Source organism: Centroberyx affinis, unplaced genomic scaffold (assembly GCF_046629955.1).
Source record: "Centroberyx affinis isolate AG114_WGS23_722 - 3 ecotype Tasmania unplaced genomic scaffold, CSIRO-AGI_Caff_v1 ptg001983l_1, whole genome shotgun sequence".
NCBI lineage: Eukaryota > Metazoa > Chordata > Actinopteri > Beryciformes > Berycidae > Centroberyx > Centroberyx affinis.
In genome coordinates this window covers 253283-276505 of record NW_027280329.1, presented here as the reverse complement: position 1 = coordinate 276505, position 23223 = coordinate 253283, and the positions used below count along the sequence as shown (strand labels likewise).

Genomic DNA, 23223 nt, shown 5'->3' with positions numbered 1-23223 from the left:
CTCTCCACACTCCCTCTGACAAACTACAGACTACTTCTCTCCCTCGCTCTCTCGCTTTTCTCCATCACTTTCTCCCTGTTCTGTATCACTCTCTCCCCCACTCTCAGATGGGCCTGGTTTCTCGCTCCATGATAAATCAAGTACAACTATTGTGGGTTACTCTGCATTTCCCAGTACCGGGAAACAAGGCAGGAACAGAAAAACAAGAAACCAAATATAACTGGTTAAGTCCTAACTGCCATTGCATGATAGTCCATTTGGTTTGATTGTTCTGTCTGACCACTGGGTCTGAATCTGGATTTGATCACACTCCAGCAGCATTCAGACACACAGTCGTGGGTGGCTATCATTACCATGTCACAGTCTCTCACCACTACGCCTCCTGGGAAATGGAGTCTGTCTGGATTGAGGCTATTTTGCGTGAAGCAATTATCTTTAATTTGCAAGGAAGTTCTAAAACTCTGAAATTCAAAACACATAATTGTCTATCTACAAGGGACAAAATGAGCAGGCCTGCTTTGTCTGCACAGTTCTACCGGATGTTTATTTGTCGAGGTTTATGGCTCTGTAAGGGTAAATCTGACATGCTTCCTCTGTGGAAATAGAAAAGATATTAAAAGCATAAAACAGCGAACCAGCAGCAGTGGCAATACAGAAGAGGCCTCTGTCCTGCAGTAGCCTAAATTGAGCTTGTATTTATGACTGTGATAGGACATTATACAATCTCCTACCACCAGCACTGTGCCAAGGCCTCTCTCTGAAAATGACCGGGCTTTAATCATGAGGAGCTATTTCCACTTTACATTCTGCATGGTAACCCAGTGCTTTTCTAGTGCAATTATGGCTGAAGTGTCACTGCGGCGGTGCTGCCACGATAATTAATGGGTAAAAATATGCACAGTGGCAGTTCCATGATTTCAGCCACAACTATAGTGTTCCTCCACTATGCTTCCCAGTCAGTGTGCGCTATCTCCAAGCCACTTCCCCATTGGGAGCGAGATGTGTGTGTGTGTGTGTGTGTGTGTGTGTGTGTGTGTCTATCTGAGCAGTATTTTCAGAGTGGGTTTCCACTGCCAGGGCATCAAAGCTGGGTTGCCAGAACTCAACATAGACACGTGGCACCAGACAGGGGAGGGGCAGGGACTGAATATATGAATCTCCATCCTGCTTTGGTTGTGAGAAAAGCGCATTATAAAAGCATTATTATTATTATCATTATTAGTAGTAGTAGTCATAGTAGTAGCAGTAGTAGTAATATTTTAATTTATAAAAAATATAATAAATGTAATAATATAAATATTTAATTTATAAATAGTATTATTGTTATTATTTCATTTTAATTTTATTAGTGTGACTTAGATAATATGTTGCTTAGCATGCATTTGTGTATCAAATTATGGTTAAAAGACGGTGGTTTACAGAAAAGAATGGTTACAGAGTCTGCGTTTAAATGTGCACAAGTGTGACTGTATGCCTATGTGCTTGCTAGCATATATGTTCGTATTTTTAAGTATGTGCATGTGAGCCTGTGAGTGTGTGTGCGTGCGCGTGGTTGGAGATGCAGTAATATTGTGATAATGAGGTAGGAGACACTGTTCTCATTCCATGAAGCTGTAGGCCATGCCTAGCTTAGCTATCAGTCCTGACTGGACCTGACCAACCATCTTCTCAGGCAAAGCATTTTAATCCTGCCATAGGCTTCGGTTTCACACAGGTCACCATACGGATATGTGCCATAGTGACATGTGTGTGGATTACATATCCTTGTTTTAATTAGTAGAAATACATAGAGCCATCTCCCACCCAGTGCTAGTCAGCTTGGGTTACAGAAGAGAGCTGCAATGTCATACAATCTCCCTACCTCTAACCTTTCAGCAAACAGCTTGAAGGTAATAGGCTATTAATAGGCCAATAAATAAATTTGTTGAGCTGTCATACTTGCATGACAAAACAGCATATGATGTCTAAAGTGGGGCATGACTCAGATCTGTCAGGCAACAGGCACAGACAGCCTGCTTACACAAAGTTGACCTGCAAGAACTAGGGAGACTCCACTCTGTCCACACAAACCCCCTTGAATCCCCACATATGCACTCACAAATGTATGTGCACAAATACTGTCTACCCCCTGCCCCAAATCCCAATTTGCCTGTCTTGTCCTATCAGGGGGCTAACAGGTGGGATAAGTGGGAGCTTGAGAGTGAGGACGGGAGGAGGTGGCGGAGGAGGAGGGGGAGAACAAGCTCTCCATCTCTCCATCAGCATTCCAGTAATTAAGATGGCAGCCCAGCTATATCAAAACTCTCCAACATAAACAATTCCGCAGATGCCAGGGGCATCGGGGGTGCACTGGACTCTACTGGGGTGGAGAGGGGGAGATAAGGAGGAGTGGAGGGGAGAAGTAGGAAGGGGGATCGTTGCTCTCTGCTCTGGCCAAAGGGGGAAACATGATCGAAGGCAGGGGAACGAGCAGACGAGAGAAGGACAGGGACAGAGGAGACAGAGCACAGGGGCAGAGGGAGAGGGGCTGAGAGGGGAGCAGGAGAGGGGAGGGCTGGTCAAATGGCTCATACCATAAAGGGGAGATGTGGAGGGCCTGTCTGGGGGTGGACTGCTGACAGACTGATGGACAGCACCTCTGGCCCTGAGCATCAAGGGGGCCACAAGGCCACAGTGACCCCCATCATTCTTTTGTTTATTGGTGTATGAATCATGGTGTCTCTTCTGGTAGTGTGGTGCTAAGGAGCAGGACACAGTGTCATACACACAAAGCATTTGCACCGCCTGAGATATTTGGTGTACTTCAAACTATATATCTTAAGTATGGTAGGTAAGTAGGTGATGACTTCTCACTACATCATGACAATGAGGCAGGGCAACCTGGCAGCCATACAAATATTGGTTCATATCCTCTTTAGAATGGCTGCTACAGATGCAGATAGGCTCCACCCCAGAGATTCAGTCATGAAAGGGAATTTAATTCTGCAGATTGGAACATTAAAAAATAAATGTAATAGACTGGAGACATTTTCTCCAAAACCTGGCCACATTCATGACAGTTTGTGGTTTGTGACAAACAAAAAAGCCTCGTCATGGTAATTTGGTGTAATCACGTTTTTCCTGTATGGTAATATCCCATAGTATAAGTGGAAACTGATGATGCCTAGAGAGGGCCAGAGAAAGAGACTGGACTCCAGCTTCTCATCAAAAGCAGAAAGGAAACATTTAGGCTAACATTAGACTAACATAAAACAGAACCTGGAATGGACTGTGAGGTGTGAAAGGAATCCAAGATGAAAGGGAGTCTAATGAAGAATTTTCCACTCTTCTTAACAGGTGTGGCCCCTGTTTTCATTTTTCAGCTTTATTATGAATCTAGAACAGGTCACCGATGTGTTGTTTCAATTATGGGCCAAAGCTAATCTTTTATTGGGCCTAAGCCTTTATGGATATGCAAGTAAAAGCAACACAAAAATGCTTAGATCAATTTTGTGGGCCAAAAAAGAAAAAAAAGAAAAATGTCAGATAATCAAGATTAAGACATAAAAATGCTTGGAAGGGACAAACTCCATCATATTACTGAATCCAAATTGAGTAGTGTGAGTTTGCCAGTGATGGGTTGGGCTGTGGTTGGTCTAGAGAGCAGTAAACCCTCTGTTCATCCTGGCAGAGAGTGGAGATCATAATCCATCTTGGATCATACTCAAATCCACAAACAGGACAGGGCCACGGCACCAGTGAAACAGAGAGAAAATGGAGTGCAATGTAAGAATGAGTGGAGGAGCAGTGCAGATGCATAAAGCCACCCGGGGGGACTCTTTAATGGTGTGCTAGGAGCCACGGAGGCGAGGAGGAGGAAGGAGAGGCAGCAGAGGAGGGTCCAGAGCAGGGCGTAATGAGGGAAGTGAGTGGACATGAATGGAAGAGAGATGGGGTGAGGAGGGGGAGAGATGGGGGGGAAGAGGGCCAACTCCAGCCTACTTTGGGCTGAGGTAATGGAGTGAGTCACTACCCATGGACGCACACATTAAGATACACACACATAAGCATAGAGCGTGTGAAAGTGACTGCAATGACCCTCCGGAGACCAAGGCACACCCTTGCACCTTCCACAGGCTGCTGCTGGAGAACTAGCTCGCTCCAATGACATCCAGATCTGGCCAGTCTGCCCTGTCACCCCTCTTTCCCCTCACTCTACATCCCTCCATTACTCCCTCATTTCCCTTAGCAGGACTTTATTTTGGTCCAACTCCGCCACCCTTTCCTTTAAGAAGAACCTTACAAGAACCTTTATATTCCTGTCATTACAGAGTCAGGGTAGGTGTGAAAACCTCAGAAAAAGGGAAAAATTACATAGTCTGTTTATTTGTTTGGTTTGTCGAACATTTCCCACTGAGAATTATGACTGCCGGCTGCTACAAACACGCACATGCAGATCCATATCCACTTACACGTGCGTGCACACACAAACACACACACACACACACACACACACACACACACAACCTTCGATGGCTTGTGGGATCAGTCTGGGAATGACGGGTGCAGCAGAGTCAGACTGGACACAGGAAGAGACCTGGCTGACCAATCAGCAGCAGGACATACCCCATCAGCCAGACAGACAGATTGTGCTCCAGAAAAGCCAGATTCTCTTGGACAGAGAACAAGCCCCAGGAGATGTGACTCTGTCTGATTAACGAGAAAATTCCAGGACATCAACCTCATTGTGCTCATATTGTAGTAGTGAGACTGATGAAGAAATAGCAGTTGTAAGGCAATGTCAGAAAAACATTGCGTGTGAGAAGAGATTGTGTTGGCGGACAATAAAGGCATATTTTACTCAATTTGATTTCATTCTAATAATGTCAAATTATGGCAGTGGACACTGGCAGCAGGCTAATCTACACAGAGCTGGTATTTGTTTAGGCACTGGATGTAATGTTGGGGAGCACGGATGGCTGGTGAGGAAGACTGGGGCTGCTGGGGGAGCAGAATAACAATGATGAGAAACAGTGAAGGGGGACTTTGGGAGTGAAGAAGAGGAGGGGGGAGAATTTTGTTTTACAATTTTGTTTTCTAGAACGCAATCTTGGCAGCTGGGGTATCTTTGAGACATGAGGGTTCCCCGCAGCGCACCAGCCAGCAAGCAAACTGTTGGCATGGTGCCCACCTCGGCCCGGCAAGCTCTTGTTAAGCCCCCAATGCTGACAAAGCATGGGGCACAGAGAGAGAGAGAGAGAGAGAGAGAGAGAGAGAGAGAGAGAGAGAGAGAGAGAGAGTCAGTGTGTGGTACAGTAGCACACAGTGAATCTACAGGGCAAAAACCTGTTGAATCAACATTCTCTAACCCTGTAATGAGGGCACACACACACAAACACACACACACACACACACACACACACACCGATACAACCACATTCAAACACACCTGTGCACACTTTAACACTTTCACTGAACCCTCACTTTGACCATCAGCCCTCCCTCCATCTCTTTTTTCTCTCTGCCCCTTCCAGGCCCAACTTCCCTCCTCCTCTGGGTTTTCACACATCCATGCTGAGGTGAGAGGGGCAGATGAAAAGCAGAGGTAATTAGGCTAGCCATGAGTGTGACTTTATGACTGCTAGAGGCTTTGAGCTTTCCCCCTCTCTCCTCCCTCTCTTCCTTTGTTCTTTCCCTCCGTTCTCCAGAGACCGCGAGTCCTCCGCAAACTCCGAGGGGAACGCATCTAGACGAGAGACATGTCTTAAGGCACATAGGCGCTAAAACCCACACACACACATACACACACCAATGGATTCTCTACGCAATGAGCTCCATAAACACATTTCCATCTCCACCCAGTATGATTGAATGAGACATGTAGGGATGGATTCCGGATATCCTCCCTAATTTGAACATGAGCTCATGGTGCAGCACGATGTCATCCTGTGTCCAAGCATCAGCCTCTAGAGCAATAACCCTGTCGGTCAAAACATCTGCAGAGAAAAATAAATCGAGACGGGGAAGGAGAGAAAACATGAGAGAGGACAGGCAAATGTGTGAGAGAGGACAGGCAAAAAAGATCAGAGGCATAATAAGAAAGAGAACTTCCAGACAAATACAAAGATTGCAATAAAGATAGCAAGCCCTTTGTTTGATGAAAGAATGGTTGGATCAAAACTTTGAGACAAGACAAAACACAATGGCCCAGTGATTCATCATTCCTCTCACTTACACTTGCACACACACACATACATACATGCAGGCACACACATGCACACAAATTGTGCACACAAACACTTATAAATCATCATTACTTAATATATGAGACAGTTGTCTTTATATAGATTGGTTGTGTAAGCCACCCAGCCTGATCCTGATAGCCAAACTGAAAAAAACGCAGTGGAATTTCCCACAACGTTTCACTTGGGCTGGCTTATAAACAAAAAGGCATTAGGCTAGATGTCCTTGTCTCTGTCTGTCTCTACACCTAGATGGGGATTGAGAGACACCGGGGAGTCTGGGAGTCAGGGGGTGCAAAGAGCAATAGACATGGAGTCATGCTGTCTACTGTCTCCAAACAGGCAATCAGACAGACAGATAATTCCCAAGGAGCAGAGAGACAATTACAGTAGGATGAACCCAAACCGTCTGCCCCAGTGTGGGAGGCTGGGAGCCCAGGGAGACAAACACTCACAGGGTTGAGGCACACCAACCAGCCAACCACACAACCAACCAAGCCTTCTTAAATGCCATCCTTTCCTCCTTCACCACTCCTCACTTCGGACTCTTTCTCTTCATTGTGCCTTTTCTCATAGAATGCTCATGGCTGAGGCCCTTACTTATCCCTACACTGCCTTAGGTTGTGGTTTCTATCACTCTGTTTCTCTCTCATACACTCACACACACACACACACATGACACGGTCTCTCAGGACAGGGGGTCAGGAGAGTTCCTGGTAGATGAGACGAGGATCAGCTAATTATCTTGCATCAACAAGGAAAGGCACTGTCCTTCCCATGGCCTTTTTCTCTGTCTCTCTCTCTCTCTCTCTTTCTCAAATGTTTCTCCTAGTCACCGGTATTAAAGCACACTGAAATGTTGAAATGTGATGTACTTTAATTGGTAATAGAAAGCTATCTAGGTCAGGAATAAAATTCTGTGAAAAGCATTTGTCAGCTCCTGTGAGGACAGCTTGAGCTCTGAAGTGGTCATGGTGACTTGCAAGTGGTAAACACTGTACGTGCTCACACACATACGCATGTATGCACACACACAATCATAAACACACATATACTAAACACTCACAAACACCTGCATTATGCACACACACACACACACACACACACACACACACACACACAGATGTCATGGCCTTTAGCTGTGGGCCAGGTCCCCCACATGTCAGTGACACTAGGGATCAAAAGTGTCAGCATTTTCTTGACATCTGCTCCCCAGCAGTGTGAGTATATACCCAGATACTTGCTCTATCATTCCCGCCTGTCTTTCACACAGTCACAAATACATGCACACACACACACACACACACACACACAGTTACTCACTAATTGGCCCACCTGTACACCAAACTGGAGAGTCCACCCAATAGGAGCTTGGTGCACGTAATTTATATGAGGGTTTTGTTGAAATTCACTAAAAGTGGATTTCCACTCTGAAGTTAAGGCTGGAACCCATTGATTCTACTGATTAAATAGTAACATACACACACACACACACATATTCTGGCAGCTGATCCATCTGCTCAACTTTGTCTCAGCCAATCCGGAGGCCCCAGAGAGGTGTCCAGCCAGTACAATTACTCCAGGTCTGATTGGCTAGACCAGGCTGACAGGCCAAAGCCCTCGGTGGCAGCTCTAAGCTGGCCCAGCTTAGGCTGAGCTCTGTGATAACACCTACCCACCCTCAGTCCCCAACACTCACTACCTATCAACTATGGCATGGATTAGGAGAGTCTGCCTGTGTGTGTGTGTGTGTGTGTGTGTGTGTGTGTTGGGAGTATGTGGGTGGGGAGGTGGGGGGTTGTATTTGTGTGTATGTTTTGGGAAAGGTTGAATGGTAGGAAGGAGTGGCTACATGGATATGGCCAGAGGAGAGCATATACTGAGGGGGAAGGAGGCTGTTATGTAAGGGTCTTAACCCTGGATGTGACCTGTCTGCGGGATTCAGGGCGTGGCAGTCGCAGGGTAAAGGGGGCGGTAATACTAGGAGAAACTCAAAAGAGTATTGGTCCTACTTGCTACTGGAAAGCTTTCACATTCATTGTAATTGCAGTCTAAAATGAATCTTAATCTGTTGTCAGGGAATGATAAAAAACACAGTTGTGAAAAGGAGCCGCTCAACGATGATGAATGTGGTCTGTGTTTATGGGGTCACACTCATGACAAGACAACTCCCACACATGACAAAGCACAGTAGGGTCTTTTAGGCTGTCAAAACAAAGGCAGGCCAACCAAAACACACGCACGCACGCACGCACGAACACACACACACACACACACACACACACACATATCTGCCTTCAAATGGGCATGTCCTTTTGGCTAAACCTCAGCAATCAGCATGAATGATTTTGAGTTTAAACAAAAAAAGCTAGAGAAAGAGTAATACTGTGGAGCCTCCGGCAAACATACATACACACACGCACACACACAGGGGAGCCTAGGACAGGCTTGTCATTATATGATAAGATCTACAGTATGACATAAAAGATGCAAAATAGTGGCCATATCATGAAAGAACTATCAATTAAACACACCAGATTACCGATCGAAGAGCAGAGTTGCTAGCCTGCTGACAGTCAGAGGCTCTGTGAGGAACAATATGTCATAAAATGAAAGAAAGAAAAAGGGGTCAAAAGACAGGGAAAGAGAGCTACCTACAAACACATGCAGAGATTTTTCCATATTCCAACGTGTGAGTACAGTACTAGTGGTATCAGCCAAAATCATATTCTCATGACTTCATGTGGTATCTGAGCCACTTGCTACTTGACATTCCACTCACGGCACTCAGACAGGACAGAGACTATCCTTAGAAGGCCCTGCTGCAAATGGAGTGCTACTGACATCATCATCGTCGACACCACCATACTGTAGTTTCTATTGTTATTCTATTGTTTTTCCATCTTGGCCTGTCTGGACATCTGGAACACCTGACCTGCATTCTCCAGACAGGCTCAGACATGAGGTAAGGAGGGAAAGATCCTAATGATGATGAAACAGACCAATAAAAGTAGGACCACTGAGGACATTATTACTTCTATTTATGTAACCTGCCCATAACACAGGCCATAATGCTAATATATGGTGGAAAATACTGCAAAAGTGAAAATGTGAGAAGGGTTGTGAACACCGAAAGAGCAAATATGACTGAGGGGATCCGGATTTCATATCTCAGTACCTTCTGTTCTTTCAAATGTTTCCTTTCTAGCTGACATTTATAGGTCTAACATGACAGTAATACTTTCCATGATAGTAATGCCTGAAAATAATCCATTCTCCATTACTGTTCCCTAACAAAGTTCATTCCCTATTACAGCATTTGCTTGCATATCATGCATGAAGTTTTCCATATTGGACAGCGAAGACCACTGGTATCCTGACATCCATCATAAAACAAAACTTGGCCAACATGAAGTCTAGGCAGCGCATTGTCATATAAAACTAATTACATGGTACACAAATTCCTGTAACACCAAAAACATTCAAAGCATCTCACCAACCCTGTGGGATTGTGCTGGAGGTTTTGGGGGGGGAAAAATGGTCTGTTTCGGAAATTTTGGAATTCAAATGACATTGCAATTACCAGTGGAAGAGGGAGGACAAGCAGGGGCAATTGGTGCATTGCTTGATTCAGTTGGGCGTAGTAAAAAGTCCTCTGGCAGGCAAGACGTAGCTCGAACAGGCCAAGTATCTACAGCAGAGCCTTGTTTATCCAGGACTCAGACATCCAAATTGACCGGTCTACCAAACAGCCATCACGAGCAAAAAATATGCAGATGCAAATAAATGTATTCCAGGGAGCACAACTGTAAGAATTTCCTTGTTGATACATGTAACTAACATCACTTTAACTGTAAAGGCTTTACAGAATTTCAATGCATGACAGCATATAGATGGTTTCATTCTCCAAATCTGCCTTAACTCTCAAGGGCTTCAGGTAACTGAGGTTATACTGTATTGCCGTCCCCAGAGCAGGATCAGAGCATGGCAAAGCAGACCATCTTCCACCAAAAACCAGTGGCTGAGAAAAGGGCCTCTATACCCTCCTTCCCCCGTCTACCCTCACTGATCCTTCTCCACAATCCTGTTGCTGCCAAACCCACAGAACGAAGGGAAAAGGGGGGAAAAACAGAGCTATGCCCATTTTCTAACAGTCACATACTTGCCTGCAAGCCAGCAACCGTGACCCTGGGGAATTGAGAGTAAAAACATTTTTTTACGAATATCGGACAAATAAACGTTCTTTGCAAGCAAAAAAACAAATAAAAAGTTATTTTGTTTTTCATTGGTGCATTTGGATTCAAATAGAGGTATAAGTTCAGTTATAGGTCAGTAAAAAGGTAGGTCAAGTTTCCCAATTAAATACTCTGCAGCAGCTACCATTGTGGTGTATATATTGGTCCTACTAGACTAGTAGGTATTTACTAGATAGATGGTACTGCACTCAATCTCCATATCTCTTTTTCTCATCCAGCCCCAACAACTCAGTGCCTCAAGCCCATCCAACCCTGGCCTCCTTGTCCAGGCCATCTAGCTCCAACGTGGCCCCGTTGTCCCAGTCCTTACCCTGGAAGGCATCACCGTGGCCAGAGATGAGGTACTTGAGCTCAAAGCTGTAGGACCGCACGTTCTGGAGGGTTTCCCGTTTTACTGCAAACTGGTAGCTCTCCTCCATCTTCCGGGTGCAGCAGGATGGACCCTGGTGCTTACACACCAACAGGTCCACATCTGGGGAAGCAAAAGAGAAATTGACTCAGATTTCTTAAGCTTCTTATTCAAACTACACCAGATTCAGTTCGATGGCAACACATATTTCAAAGAAAATGGTAGAAAGTACAGAGGGATTGCAGTGGCGAGGGATCTTTATTAGCATGATTGAGATGAAAAACATTCCATCAACGAAAAGAATATAAAATCTTTTTTTCCTGTGATATGGAGGTTACAAGAAGATATTATATTCAGTAGGATTAGGAATAATAGACCTATACTCAAGGGGATAGGGAGGGACAAATTACATATTGATGGCCGTTGCATATATATACTGCGAAGATTGTGTAGTGCACTTGTGAGTGCACATGAATAGTGTCCTGAGCATGCACATAGATAGACTGGCCATAAATCCATAGGGAGACAGAGAGAGGCACCGTGGGAGGGTGAGAAAGTAGACCAACAAGAATTCATCCATGTTTCCTGCTATAAATACTGCCGCTGCTAAAAGTATAAATATCTTTGGCTCATATGTTTGCACACATGTTGACAAAGTGTCGTAAAGACATACACTGTATGTGTATGCATGTGCCATATACACACAAACAAAAACACATGAATACACTTGCTTTTACAATGCAGACATGCAAATACTCTGTCATACACACACACGCTTGACCCTGTGAGTCATGGAGGGACTTTGAAATCACCTCTAGAACTGGACAGTCACTAGCCATAATAGTAGAGTTCATAACAACCACATCATGACAATGATCTAATTCCAACTAATATGATCCAAAGTGGAGCTCAATTAGGCGCAATTACATCAGCATGGTTCCCAAATAGAGTCCACCCTGTAACCCACTTCTCACTATCGCTACATATATAAACACTGTCATGACATCACTGAGACTGGCCACAATTAGCATGGGTTATTAAAACTGTCCTGTCTCTCTTTCACACACAAGCATTTCTTAGCACGCTTTCACATGCACACTCCTTTGAAAAAGGGGTCACACAATGCAGAAGTCTGATATGATAACTCATTTTAGAGGGGGAAGGGGTGGAAGGGGGTGACTGGAGGCAGGTGTTGTAACCAGAGCCTAAAGCATGGCCTTAGGACAGACCGCAAGACCAGTGCCTCCCTGTCCAAATCCATCCATGAAACACAATAGGGTTGCATTCTCAATCCCTCTTTCCCTTTCTGCCCCCTCTCTCCCATTTGCCTGGCATATCCTAGTGAGGCCTGGGTGTCTCTTAATTACCCAGTGAGGCTCCATTTGTTCCCATCCCAGAGCCAGACGAGTGAAGTCATGACTGGCTGTCCTGCCCATTGTAGCCCATTATCTCCATCTCTGTACTAGCCCACTCTGTCTGTTCCTTTATGTCTGTTCTACTATCTTACACTCAGCCACTCTTTCTCTCCCTTACATCCCTTGATTCAGTTCTGACAATGTATCATGGAAAAGTGTGCATGTTTTTAGCAGAGTTTTTATCAAAAACCAGTGCTGGAGTATTTAACAATTTAGATGCCTACATACCTTCCCATCCCACTCTGTGTATATTTTACACACCACAATATCACTTTTGCTAAGTGGTCTTTTCAATGTTTTTTGTTTTGTTTTTTTGGTTAGTGGTTATCATTGGGTTATGACTGGGAACCTCATTCTCTTTCAAGAGACAAACCATGGAAATTCACAGGTCTAAACATCCCACATCAACAATGACTCTAAAACCAATAGATTGGGAAAGCATGTCGACCACATGGTAACGTTATCCAAATCGTCAAATACTGTTTGGTTTTTGAATAAAGTGTGACATATGCTTTTCTGTGATACATGTTCCCACTTCACTATATTTGGTATAGCTGTCCTCTCTACTTCTGTCCCTGACCCTGTTCTCTAGATTGGCTGGCTCTTTCTCTCCTTTGTGTGTTATCTCTGATATGAAACTAATATCCAGGGACTCACAGTGGAATCCAGCCTGGCCTCTCCGTCCCTTGCGAGTAGCTGCATGGAGTAAGTGATACTCAGAAAGACTTTGGCTGTTAAAGCCACCGCAGCAGTCAGGACAGGTTGACTGTGTCACGAATATTCCAGAACATTGATTGGAATTATCTGTGCCACAGTGAACAAATTACTGAGCCTGTTGTTTTTATCTTTCAAAATGTTATACATATATTTAGACAGACTGAGTTTCAGTGGTTCCTGTCTGAAGGTAAAATAAAAGTCATAAACTAAATTAAGTATTGGGGACTCAAGAGTAGCAGTCTTCCAAGGACTTCAAGAGTCATGTAAGTCTAAAATGTAGGCCATGTCTATTAATACGTGCCTGCCTTGTTTTTGAGTTACACATTTGTTTTGTTTTTTTAAACCCACTCCAGTTAGGTTTCCAGTTTACAGGATACAGAATAACTATTTTTTTTATAACAAATTAATATTTGCCATCAAATTAAAACTTTAGGCTGGGAAAGCATTACATATTTGAAACAGTTGAGTTCATGTTCCATGTAAGGTAAAACTGATGTCACCTAGTCTAATCTATTTGCTCTAATGTGATCTAATATAGACTCAAGGAGGCTGAGAAGACCAGGATTAATTCTACAAGTCCTTCCTAATTAGTGCCCAGTGTGTATGCTAGCTGTTCTGCCTGGCTAAACATTCACACACTTGGCTCTCCAGACTGGATGTCAACTCTGGATCCTAATTCCCTTAATCGTCCTCAGGTGACAAATACCTCTGGAGTAATTTGCCGTATTAAAGCCATGGCTCTATTCAGGGGTCTTGTTGGTCACAATCCCTTCAGCCACACCTCAGTGCTCTTCACTGCACAAGTCAAAACTCTAACTTTGTAAAAATTTCCCTGCTAACTCACCTGCCACTCTCTAACAGTAGTATAGTGGCAACTGAGAGGTGGATATACTGCTGAGGACGTAGTTATGTTTTGGCCACCCTATCCAAACACACACACAAACACACATATACACATACATTGATTCATATGCAGCTCACATCTCCTAAATATGGAATGGAAATTTTGTTTTGATTTGAAATGTGTTGATGACTGGGAGGCTTGCGGTTTCCTGATGCCTCTGTTTTGATATTTTTCTGAGAACAGGAATAACTTTGTTAGAAAGTAGGCAATTAATGCCGTTGAGTTGGTTCTCTTAGATATTGCTCCACTTACCCTTCTCCTGCCTCAGGAAGCCAGTTTTCCTTTGAAGGTGTCCCATCCACTGAACCTACAGGATATTTACTCTATATTGATTTGCTGTGCTTGGGATGGACCATGTTGAATGAAAACATGTCTCAAAGGGTCTTTGCCGCATACCTGCATTTTTGGACGCCCTTGAATCGCAACTGGAATGTTTAGCTTTTCCAGATCCCAAGCGGGAACTACCCACACTAATTGGCATGGGGTCCAAAGCCATGCTAGAGGGCAGGGGTTGGAAAGAGGGGGCTTAAAGAGAGGAGGCACGAGGCTGGTAGACAGATAGATGAGGACATAGTGAAGGGGCACTAAAACAGGTAGAGGGTTCAGCCACAGACTGGCACAGTCATGGTCCAGACAGCAATCTGACCATAAGAGCAACTCTGTTACCCTCCAAGAATATCTGTTGACCGCTCCTCCTCAGAAACCAGCTCTAGAATGCCAGAGCGTCATCGTTCTCTGCTCTCATTGCTCTGCATTTTATTTAGATGGTTATATTATTTGAGAGATGATATACTTGGCAGTCTGCTAACCTCGTAAAATTGCATCTGTCTCTACTAGAATAGCAAGCCAGCAGAGTAAGGCAGCACACAATTAACTGAAACACAAGATAGACTTAGACTGAAATCCAATAAGCGATCTTGTGTAGAGACAGACTCAGACATAGTAAGCAGCTTCAGACTGGGACAACACTGGTAAGACCGGAGTGATCGGGTGGATTGGAGAAAAGAGCATCCAAGGGGCTAGGCAATCCAATAATCTGTAATGTGTTTTGTTACCTACTGAGGACTTTGTCAGAGATGCTATTACTATTCTTTTAGTGCTAATGTCCAAAAGTGAAATTATACCAAGCAATGGCACTCTGATGTTGAAAGCATACCCTGCATCTCCACTGTGGGACTCTTTCATGTGTTTTGTTCCGTTCATGTGTTAAGTTATACAAAACTCTACAACTATGCCACTATGTGAATTTCACCTCATTATAGTAATGAGGTAAAAGTAAGTGGTTGTGAGATGGCCTAGAAAAGAGAACAGGGATGCTCTCTAAAAAGCTTTATATTGTGTACACCAGGTGTACAGTATGCTCTCTCTGTGAGAAAGGCCAAGTTAAAAAGGGAACCAAAATAACTACAGCCAATCAAAGAACATGTTGAGCTTTGAGAGCTTGCCAAAGCTTTTGATGCTGTAACTGGTTAAGGATGTGGCGACATGTGATAACACGCTGTGTTCCCATTCCCTTGCTATTAACACATGACCCTGCTTGCCTTTGTATTAAAACATATAAGACACTTTCTCACTCACTCTAAAATAGCTGTTAATGACTCAGTAAATCAGAGAATGGGCAGTAGAGTACAGTATGGCACTAGTTGCATGGCATATCTGCTGCATGTTACATCACTCCATCAAGTGAGGGTGTTTTGTATGTTGTATGTATGCAATCAGATCTTGAACTGATTAGCCATTCTCTCAGTTTTATCTGAGCTGTAAATTTGGGTAATCATCTATCTGAAGGAACTGTCCAAAGAGCCAACAGTAGTGTGGGTGTATTTATGAACAGCATGGCTCGCCGTCTGCTTTCTAATTGATGTATCTCCAAAGGGCTACATCAGCACCCACTTGTAATCTCAATATGGACTGTTTGGCTGTGTACCACAGTACCGAAGTGGTCATAACTTTCAAAAATAATCACAGGATAAGCAACTTCATGTCACTGATTATCTAAGTTCCCCTGACGCTGAATCTGGCAGTGGGATAAACCCACTCTTTATTAATTGTGGCCAAAAGAGCAGACATTAAGTGTCTGGAGAGCAAGTATTCATCTGAAATAATTAAATTCAGGTTCATGTTGGTAAAATACTACACTCTCTTTTAAGGGGCCCTCATTTCTAGCAAGCAATTGCAATGAAGCCATTTACTGTACATTTGTTCAAAATGAGTTTTCATTGTTAATTTACACTGTAGAAAGGGGGAGTTCACTTGCTTTGTCAAATGGACTACATTTCAATAACATGTCCAGCAATGCAAAAAAAAGACCTAAAATAAATAAAATAACTTATTACATAATCATACAGTAATCATAGCACCAGTATAGGTTGTCTGACCAACATGGGGTTACTTTTGATAATCATGAGGCACCATCACTAGTTACTTGTACTTTCACTAAATAATTGTTTAGATACCAGTTGAATTATTAGAATTATAAAACATAGCATTATTACATAAAGTATGTGTGTCGTAAAAGTGTAATTCTTTCCATTTAGAATCCCCATATCCAATTGGCCAGCTCTTAAGTTCCCCCCCTGCCACACTCCTGGCACTTAGTGAGAAATCAGTTCACCACACATGAATGAAACACAGTACTGTATCCTAAAACAAACATCAGACTGTGAAAAGGGCTGAAGTTTTGCCACTTCAAATTTCAAGAGTTGCTTTGGTTGGCATTTGATCTGAGAACTGACGCAGAGTAGCATAATTGTGTACACACACACATACACACCAAATCTCCCACTCTAACCCCCCCATCCTTTGGTCAGCGCTTTGAAGACAGACTGTGCCTGACCCAAAACAACCTCTCCTGGATAACTCCAAATAAAAAACAAGAGAATATATTAGCCCAAATATACTGTTGAAGCTACAACAATGTTTGATTAGCTGTGAGGGGAGGAGACAGCAGAGATGTGGAGGAGAGTAAATGCGCCAAAATGCAGCTTACCACATCTTTTAAACAAATGCAGCAATTTGTATCAAGATCATCTAAGCACCATTTTCATGCTACTACATTACTAGGGAAGAAAATGTCTCTCAGAAAGCGAAAGACAGTGAAATGAGTTGAAAAGGGCTCTTTGGATGTAGTGTGAAGGTTAGAGGCGTACAGGTGGAAGTAGACTCTAACTCTATTCTATTTCTTCATTAGAAATATCATCACATGTCCTTCACACCATACTTGTGCTTCTTTTTGCTCAATGTTTTGCTCAATGTGTCAGGTAAAATGCTCAACAGCTGCAAGTGAGGACTCAGATACTGTTATATGGCCTAGCTCCTGCCTATTTGCTGCAGACTGTAAAAGCTTGTCACGCAGCTCACATTCGGACTGCTGACATCCTCACAAGACCGCGGACCTTCCGTTGTCTCGCAGAGCTTACCCTCAACTACCGCTTGCAATGGAATTGACATTGCTCAGTTGCTAGTGGCGACACCCCACCAAACAAACATATCAAGTGGTTTGGATGCACCTCTAGGTATGTTTCCCACTCAGCTATCTGTTGCTCTTCTCCCTGTTACGGCATGCAGACTCAGACATGGTGATACTTAAGCTGCTGCCAACCTGAATATGACAGTAACACAGCAATGATTTTGGCCTGTGTCCACATACAGTAGCTACTTATACGGTCCATATGCATCTGAATCTGTGCAACGAGTCTGTGTAAGAAAAAAAACTGTCATGTCAAAGAATGAAAATTTGAACATTTTAGACTGAGAGATTGTGCAAGAAAAAACATTGGGAAATTCATAAATTGTGCTACAGTCCCTGAAGAATCTAAGAACTAAAACATAAGATACCTAGCTGTCTAGTAATGAGATAATACCCACTGAATAGTCCAATTTGTTATGCTCAAAAGTAAATGAGATGAGTAGAAACAGCATTGCAAAAAGTGAATATGACATAATTAGCCCTAGTAATGAAAAGTGCTTCACTGTGCTTGCAGAATAACTTTCTAGCAAAAGTAGCATAGTTGAACTGAAGCCTAAACCAGCTCCAAAATGTGTTTTGCCTCCAAAACATATTTGGAACCAATGTTTATCCCAACAAAATAACTTTTCCTCAGAGTGCAGGAGTAAATCACAAAACCGTACCCTACCACAAACCCTACAGGGAAGCTGTTTTCAAACATCACTCTAACAATAAGACGAGAATAATTTGGGAACCATGTCAGTAGAAGTGCTTACAGTCTATATAGGCCTGCTGTAATTAGGCTGCATAACAATCAACCGGTGTAACCTATGGCCCCTGAGCCCAACTACACTTGATGTAGGCTTAAGGGCTTGCCACAGTATCAAAACACACATGGCTACCACAGTTGACTATAAAGGTGGTGGTTGACTTGATTGCAGATCAATCAGTCTTTCTTACTGTGAACACAATACTGTAGCCTCTCTGAATCCACAGAGACTGAACCATACTGAGACTTCCCTCTCGCGCTGGCTTGTTGTAGCCCAGAAACCCTGTTTCAGCAGCCTTGTGACAGCGCTGGGCGGCTTCTCTGTCAAAAGAAATTAGCAAAATAATTATTTCATCTCTCCAAACAGTCTGCTTGTATGGTAAGCAGCTGGTTGGCATGTGGAACCGCAAATCTCGGAAGAATCAAAAAAGTCTGTTGATTTAAGCCAGCCAGATCAGATGAGGCCTAAATATCTGATATCTTAAACACATGATATTTCATAAGTAATGTACAAGTTTGCAAGAGGGAAACTATTAGGATCGGCAGATTCTACAATGGTGGACAGTCTGGTGGAAGTGATGACTGGAATAGACTGCAAGTTTTAAGTAAACATAATGAGAGACAAATTTCTATTGGATTCAAATTGTTTCAGATTAGGCACCTTCTCATGTTACTTGTATGCCTTTATTAGATTGCACAATCATAACCAATAATATAACTACAACACAGAAAAATACTACACACACACACAATTAGATACTGCATGCCCACAACTTCTTAGAAGTCTCTTCCACTAACATGAGGACAGATAATGTGATTGACAGAAATTAATATCTGTTCATTCTCCATCTCTCAGCCATTTCAAATTCTTGCGGCTGTCACTTGAGTATTGCTTTACTCTGGTTTTTAGGAGGCAACTCATCTCGGTGCGTGTGTACTGAACCACGTGCGCTTTTGACAGGAGCGCAGCCTACTGTTCGGAGAAATTACCATTCATTAATCGCCGTTTTTCTTAACTGCATTTGAAATAAGCTAGAAATATAGCAGGTCATAAAGTTGCTATTTAAGACATAATGTATCCATTATTTTTTTGTTTTTAATCAAATGCGACGATTGTAGTTCAAAGTCAATGGCTTCTGTCTGACAATCTATTGTAATGTATTGTGTACGGACAGCATCGCAAAATCTGTGCTATTTACAGTGCGCCTTCCCCAAAGTGCTCCCCGCCATGTGCCAAACCCACTCACTCACCTGTGCCAGGTGTCTCCGGTACGCGTTGCAGCGGCCCGATCTGCCGCAGCTGGAAAGCGGTCCTCACTTCATGACAGCTATACGCGTCCACGTCGATCACATTCACCACAAATATGACCGCTGACAAAATCCACAAGGATCCGCAAGAGTTTACGCGTGGACATATTCCTCGGGACATTGCCGCATCTCACTCCAGGTATCCTTGTGGATAGCCTACTGTAGCCTGACTGGAAACTGTGTGATAGGTTTGAAAATAGACGACCCTGACGTGCAATGAAGCGATGATAAGTTTAAACATCTGACAAACGTTTCCGTCGGATTTTCACATTATTGGATGGGATGAGTGTGAGCGCCTCACTGCAGAGGCTGGGGTCTTCTCGTGAAGAGAGAGAGTGAGTGGTGTGGGCTCAAGCCTGTCTGTCCCACACTCAACACTTTGCAGTGGTCGGCTGCCTGCACGCCTGTTTCCAAAGCCTTGCGCACACTCTCCCCTCCCTTTCTGTTTACTTCAGCTAAGTGCCCCAACTAAAATCACTGTAATATTCCTATGAAGACTTACAGTGTTTCTGTGGTAACTAGTGAGTTTACGGTGTCCTTATCGTGCTTTACAGTATCCTCTATTATATCATTATTATTATTATTATTATTATTATAACATTTTCTGTGGTATCATTATTTTTTTTACCTATATTCTTAAAAAGGATTTTGTCCGTAATTTTAACACAGCTGTGTCTTCTTTGGGAAAATGTACCTTTGTGTCCTACTTTTCAACACAAGATAGCCTATGTTAATAACAGCATGCTGTGTTACAATGTATAGTGTCATTAACATACTGTATGTTGTGTTGAAAAGTTACACAAATGTTTTCCAAAAGAAGAAACACAAATGTGTTAAAATGAAGCATCCTTTTTTTAGAGTTGTTTTACAGAGTTTTGCCGTGATATTTTTATAGTAGGCTATCCCTGTAAAAAATATTTTAGATAATTATAGGATTACTACAGCTCTTTGTCGTAAGAGTGGTGGTGCATGTAATAGCCTACACACTGATATTAAACAGAGAATGATCTCACAAACAATGACTGCCTTCACAAAATCCACTTCCGTCTGATCTACAAATTAGTGCTGTCTGCTTGGTAAATCGCCGGCAAATCGTAATTTGTTGATTAGATTTATCAAACAAAAACATTTCTTTCTGAATTCTGAATAGCAAATGCTTTGTATCAGAGCCAGAAGACCCATTTCAATTAGAATAACTCATGTTGATACCCTTTGTCACAACTGAATGGAAATTATTTCAAAGAATCAAGAGGCGTCTCCACAATGTTATGGTGCCTTCTTGTTATTAATGAGTTTATGGGTTGGATATTTTGATATTTTAAAGATAGACGATAGACATAGACATTTGTTTGGGCAAATATTCATTAGTTTTCAATGTCTAATGATATTGTACAGGCGTGCATAGGTTTGAAGTGAGAAGGACAATCTTGTCTTCATTGTGTTGGACATCCACAATTGGGCGGCTATTGGTTGTTTGGTGCACACTGCTGCCATCTTCTGGCGAAAATGATTAGTACTACTAATAACAACAATTTCCCAGACTGATGTAGCCCATTTCCTTCATGGCACAATATTTTCAGTGCTCCTTATAGGTAGGCCTACAGTTTCAAGTTTTACAGACTGTCTCGTAAACATTACAGAGATAGTAATTTAAAGGTGCTTTTGGATCTTGCTTAGTAGTTAATTAGGCCCTTTCTAAATGTGTATTACAGTTGCATAAATCAAAGTTTGTGGGAGTGAAAAAGGGATTAGTAAAACAGAGCAGAAAAAAACATTTTGATAATTCCCCTCCATTCATTTCCCAATGTTTCCACTTCAAAATATGTCTTTCAGTTCTCGCATGTCGATTTTTAAATGTCATATTCTAATTTGTTCCACATTCAATAACGTTTGTGCGGCCCTAGCCTTTTTGGCTCATGGCCCCTTAAAACGAAGCGATGCCTACTCGCGACCCCCTGTTCACAGGCAGCAGAGTGGTTCACAAAAAAATCCCCCTATCAGGTCGTTTCATTTCATTATCAGAGGAGGCTGAATACTATCCGCTATAGGCTATTTCACAAGTAGACTAGAAAGGAAAACAATATAGAGAAAAATCAGAAAAAGTAACATGACAATAAATGTGTATAGGTTATAGCCTACTAGAAATATGTTTTTTCCCTTGGTGATTTCAGGGAGGAGGGACTAGGCTAACCTAATTTCAGCCCTTCATGGCACATGATTGCCAACACCGGCACTAGACAGACTTGAGATTTTCAATACATATGGAAGTATTAATGTAAAAAACAGAACACTCTGCCCCGTGTGAAGATCGAACTCACGACCTTCAGATTATGAGACTGACGCGCTACCTACTGTCACTGGTAACGAGACAGATGGGCTCGGTCAGGTAGAATTGACACACCAAACCGGAAGCAAATGCGTTCAAAATGTTACATTATCTGTGATTTACACTCTGAACAAGAGGTACTTACTTACTTGCTTACTCTACCTGCGTGAATCTTCGACAGTAATGGGCAACAATCCCCTCCCTCACCTCTAAATCAAACTGCTGGCTACCAAGTAAAGTTATGACAAAATACAGAAAGAAGAAAATTGGAATGAGCTATAGAAAACTGAAACAAATACAACATTTTGAATAGGGGGAGCTCCAAGATTAGTGTAGTAAGGCCCTTTGTAGTAGATCAAATCGTGAGTGTTTTGCACTCGTTTTCTTATGTGTAGTTTGTCAAAGGTGTCCCCTTGCCAAATGTATTGATTAGGTAGTGTTCCTCTTATTCATTTAAGTAGCAATGCTGCCCTCTTTTGGCTGGACATGGTACTGGAGCAGTGGTCAGTGGCCAACCCGTCTCCTTTGCCAGTTTGGACGTTCCCCATATACTTTTCCAAAAAAAGGACTGTGGTATGAGTGGCTGTTTATTTAATGATGGCGTAGCCTATTTGATTAGGAAGCGTAGACTAAGTTAGCCGATTAACACCGGCATAAATGTCCTTAGTCTGCATAGCATAAACTTTGACATGGAACTATGATTGAATTACCAAATATAGGTAATTAGGCCCACTAATTACAAGGGACCTGCTTTTTCACCGCTAGCAAGGAATGTCCATTCTGCAGCCTCGGCTAAATGTCAAATATTATAGCTAAACTATCGATTTTGGCAACAAAATAGTAATGCAACAACTACGGAGTTAACTCTATAGGAAGGGTAGGCTACTTACATTATTCTCATGAATGCACAGACAGAAGAACAAAAGATGTTTAAGAAAAAACTGTCCCTGACTGTCGGCTGCTCCCGTGGGCACACTGTCAAATCGCCCGGCACGTGGAGGCAATTTTGACTTTTGCTTATTGAAACAGAAACTTGATTCAATCATGCGACCAATTAAAAAAGAGAGGAGTCGGGCCAATTTGAAACGTAGGACCGTGACGGCAGAGCTGGCATTTGTCAGAGACAGAGGTAAGATAGCTAACACAATTGTTTTTTATTTGCTGGTATTTCACTCACAATTTATTAACTTTCCTCTTAAATAGAAAGAGACAAGTGCACTCTGGAAGTTGAGAAGTGGCATAATTCAAATGAAATCATGAAATAGAATTGCAATTTCAATTCTCATATATGACACCACAATATACGACAAAATTAAATAATCCAAATTTCATTTTCATTTACATGTACAAAAAAGCATTATAACTGCCAAAATGAAAATGAAAATGAATCACCTTTTTTGTTCACAATGCAGGTGTGCAGGAAGTCATGAATACACGCAAGGTGAGGAGAAGATAATCTAAAAATGATCTGTTACCTGACCAATTGGGTAACTCAGACTATCTATGGAGG

General features: G+C 42.6%; 1 protein-coding gene across 1 annotated transcript in view; it reads right to left on the bottom strand.

The window, feature by feature from the left end:
* The window catches only part of LOC139653834 (glypican-5-like), a 97939-nt gene extending 78374 nt beyond the window's left edge, over window positions 1-19565 (bottom strand). Inside the window, exons 1-2 of the mRNA XM_071530824.1 lie at window positions 19331-19565; window positions 10788-10949 (exon numbers count right to left, since the gene is read on the bottom strand). Coding sequence (XP_071386925.1) covers window positions 10788-10949; window positions 19331-19508 — 340 coding nt within the window. The 5' untranslated portion in view covers window positions 19509-19565. The remainder of the gene's footprint in view (window positions 1-10787; window positions 10950-19330) is intronic.
* Between the last annotated feature and the right edge of the window lie 3658 nt (window positions 19566-23223).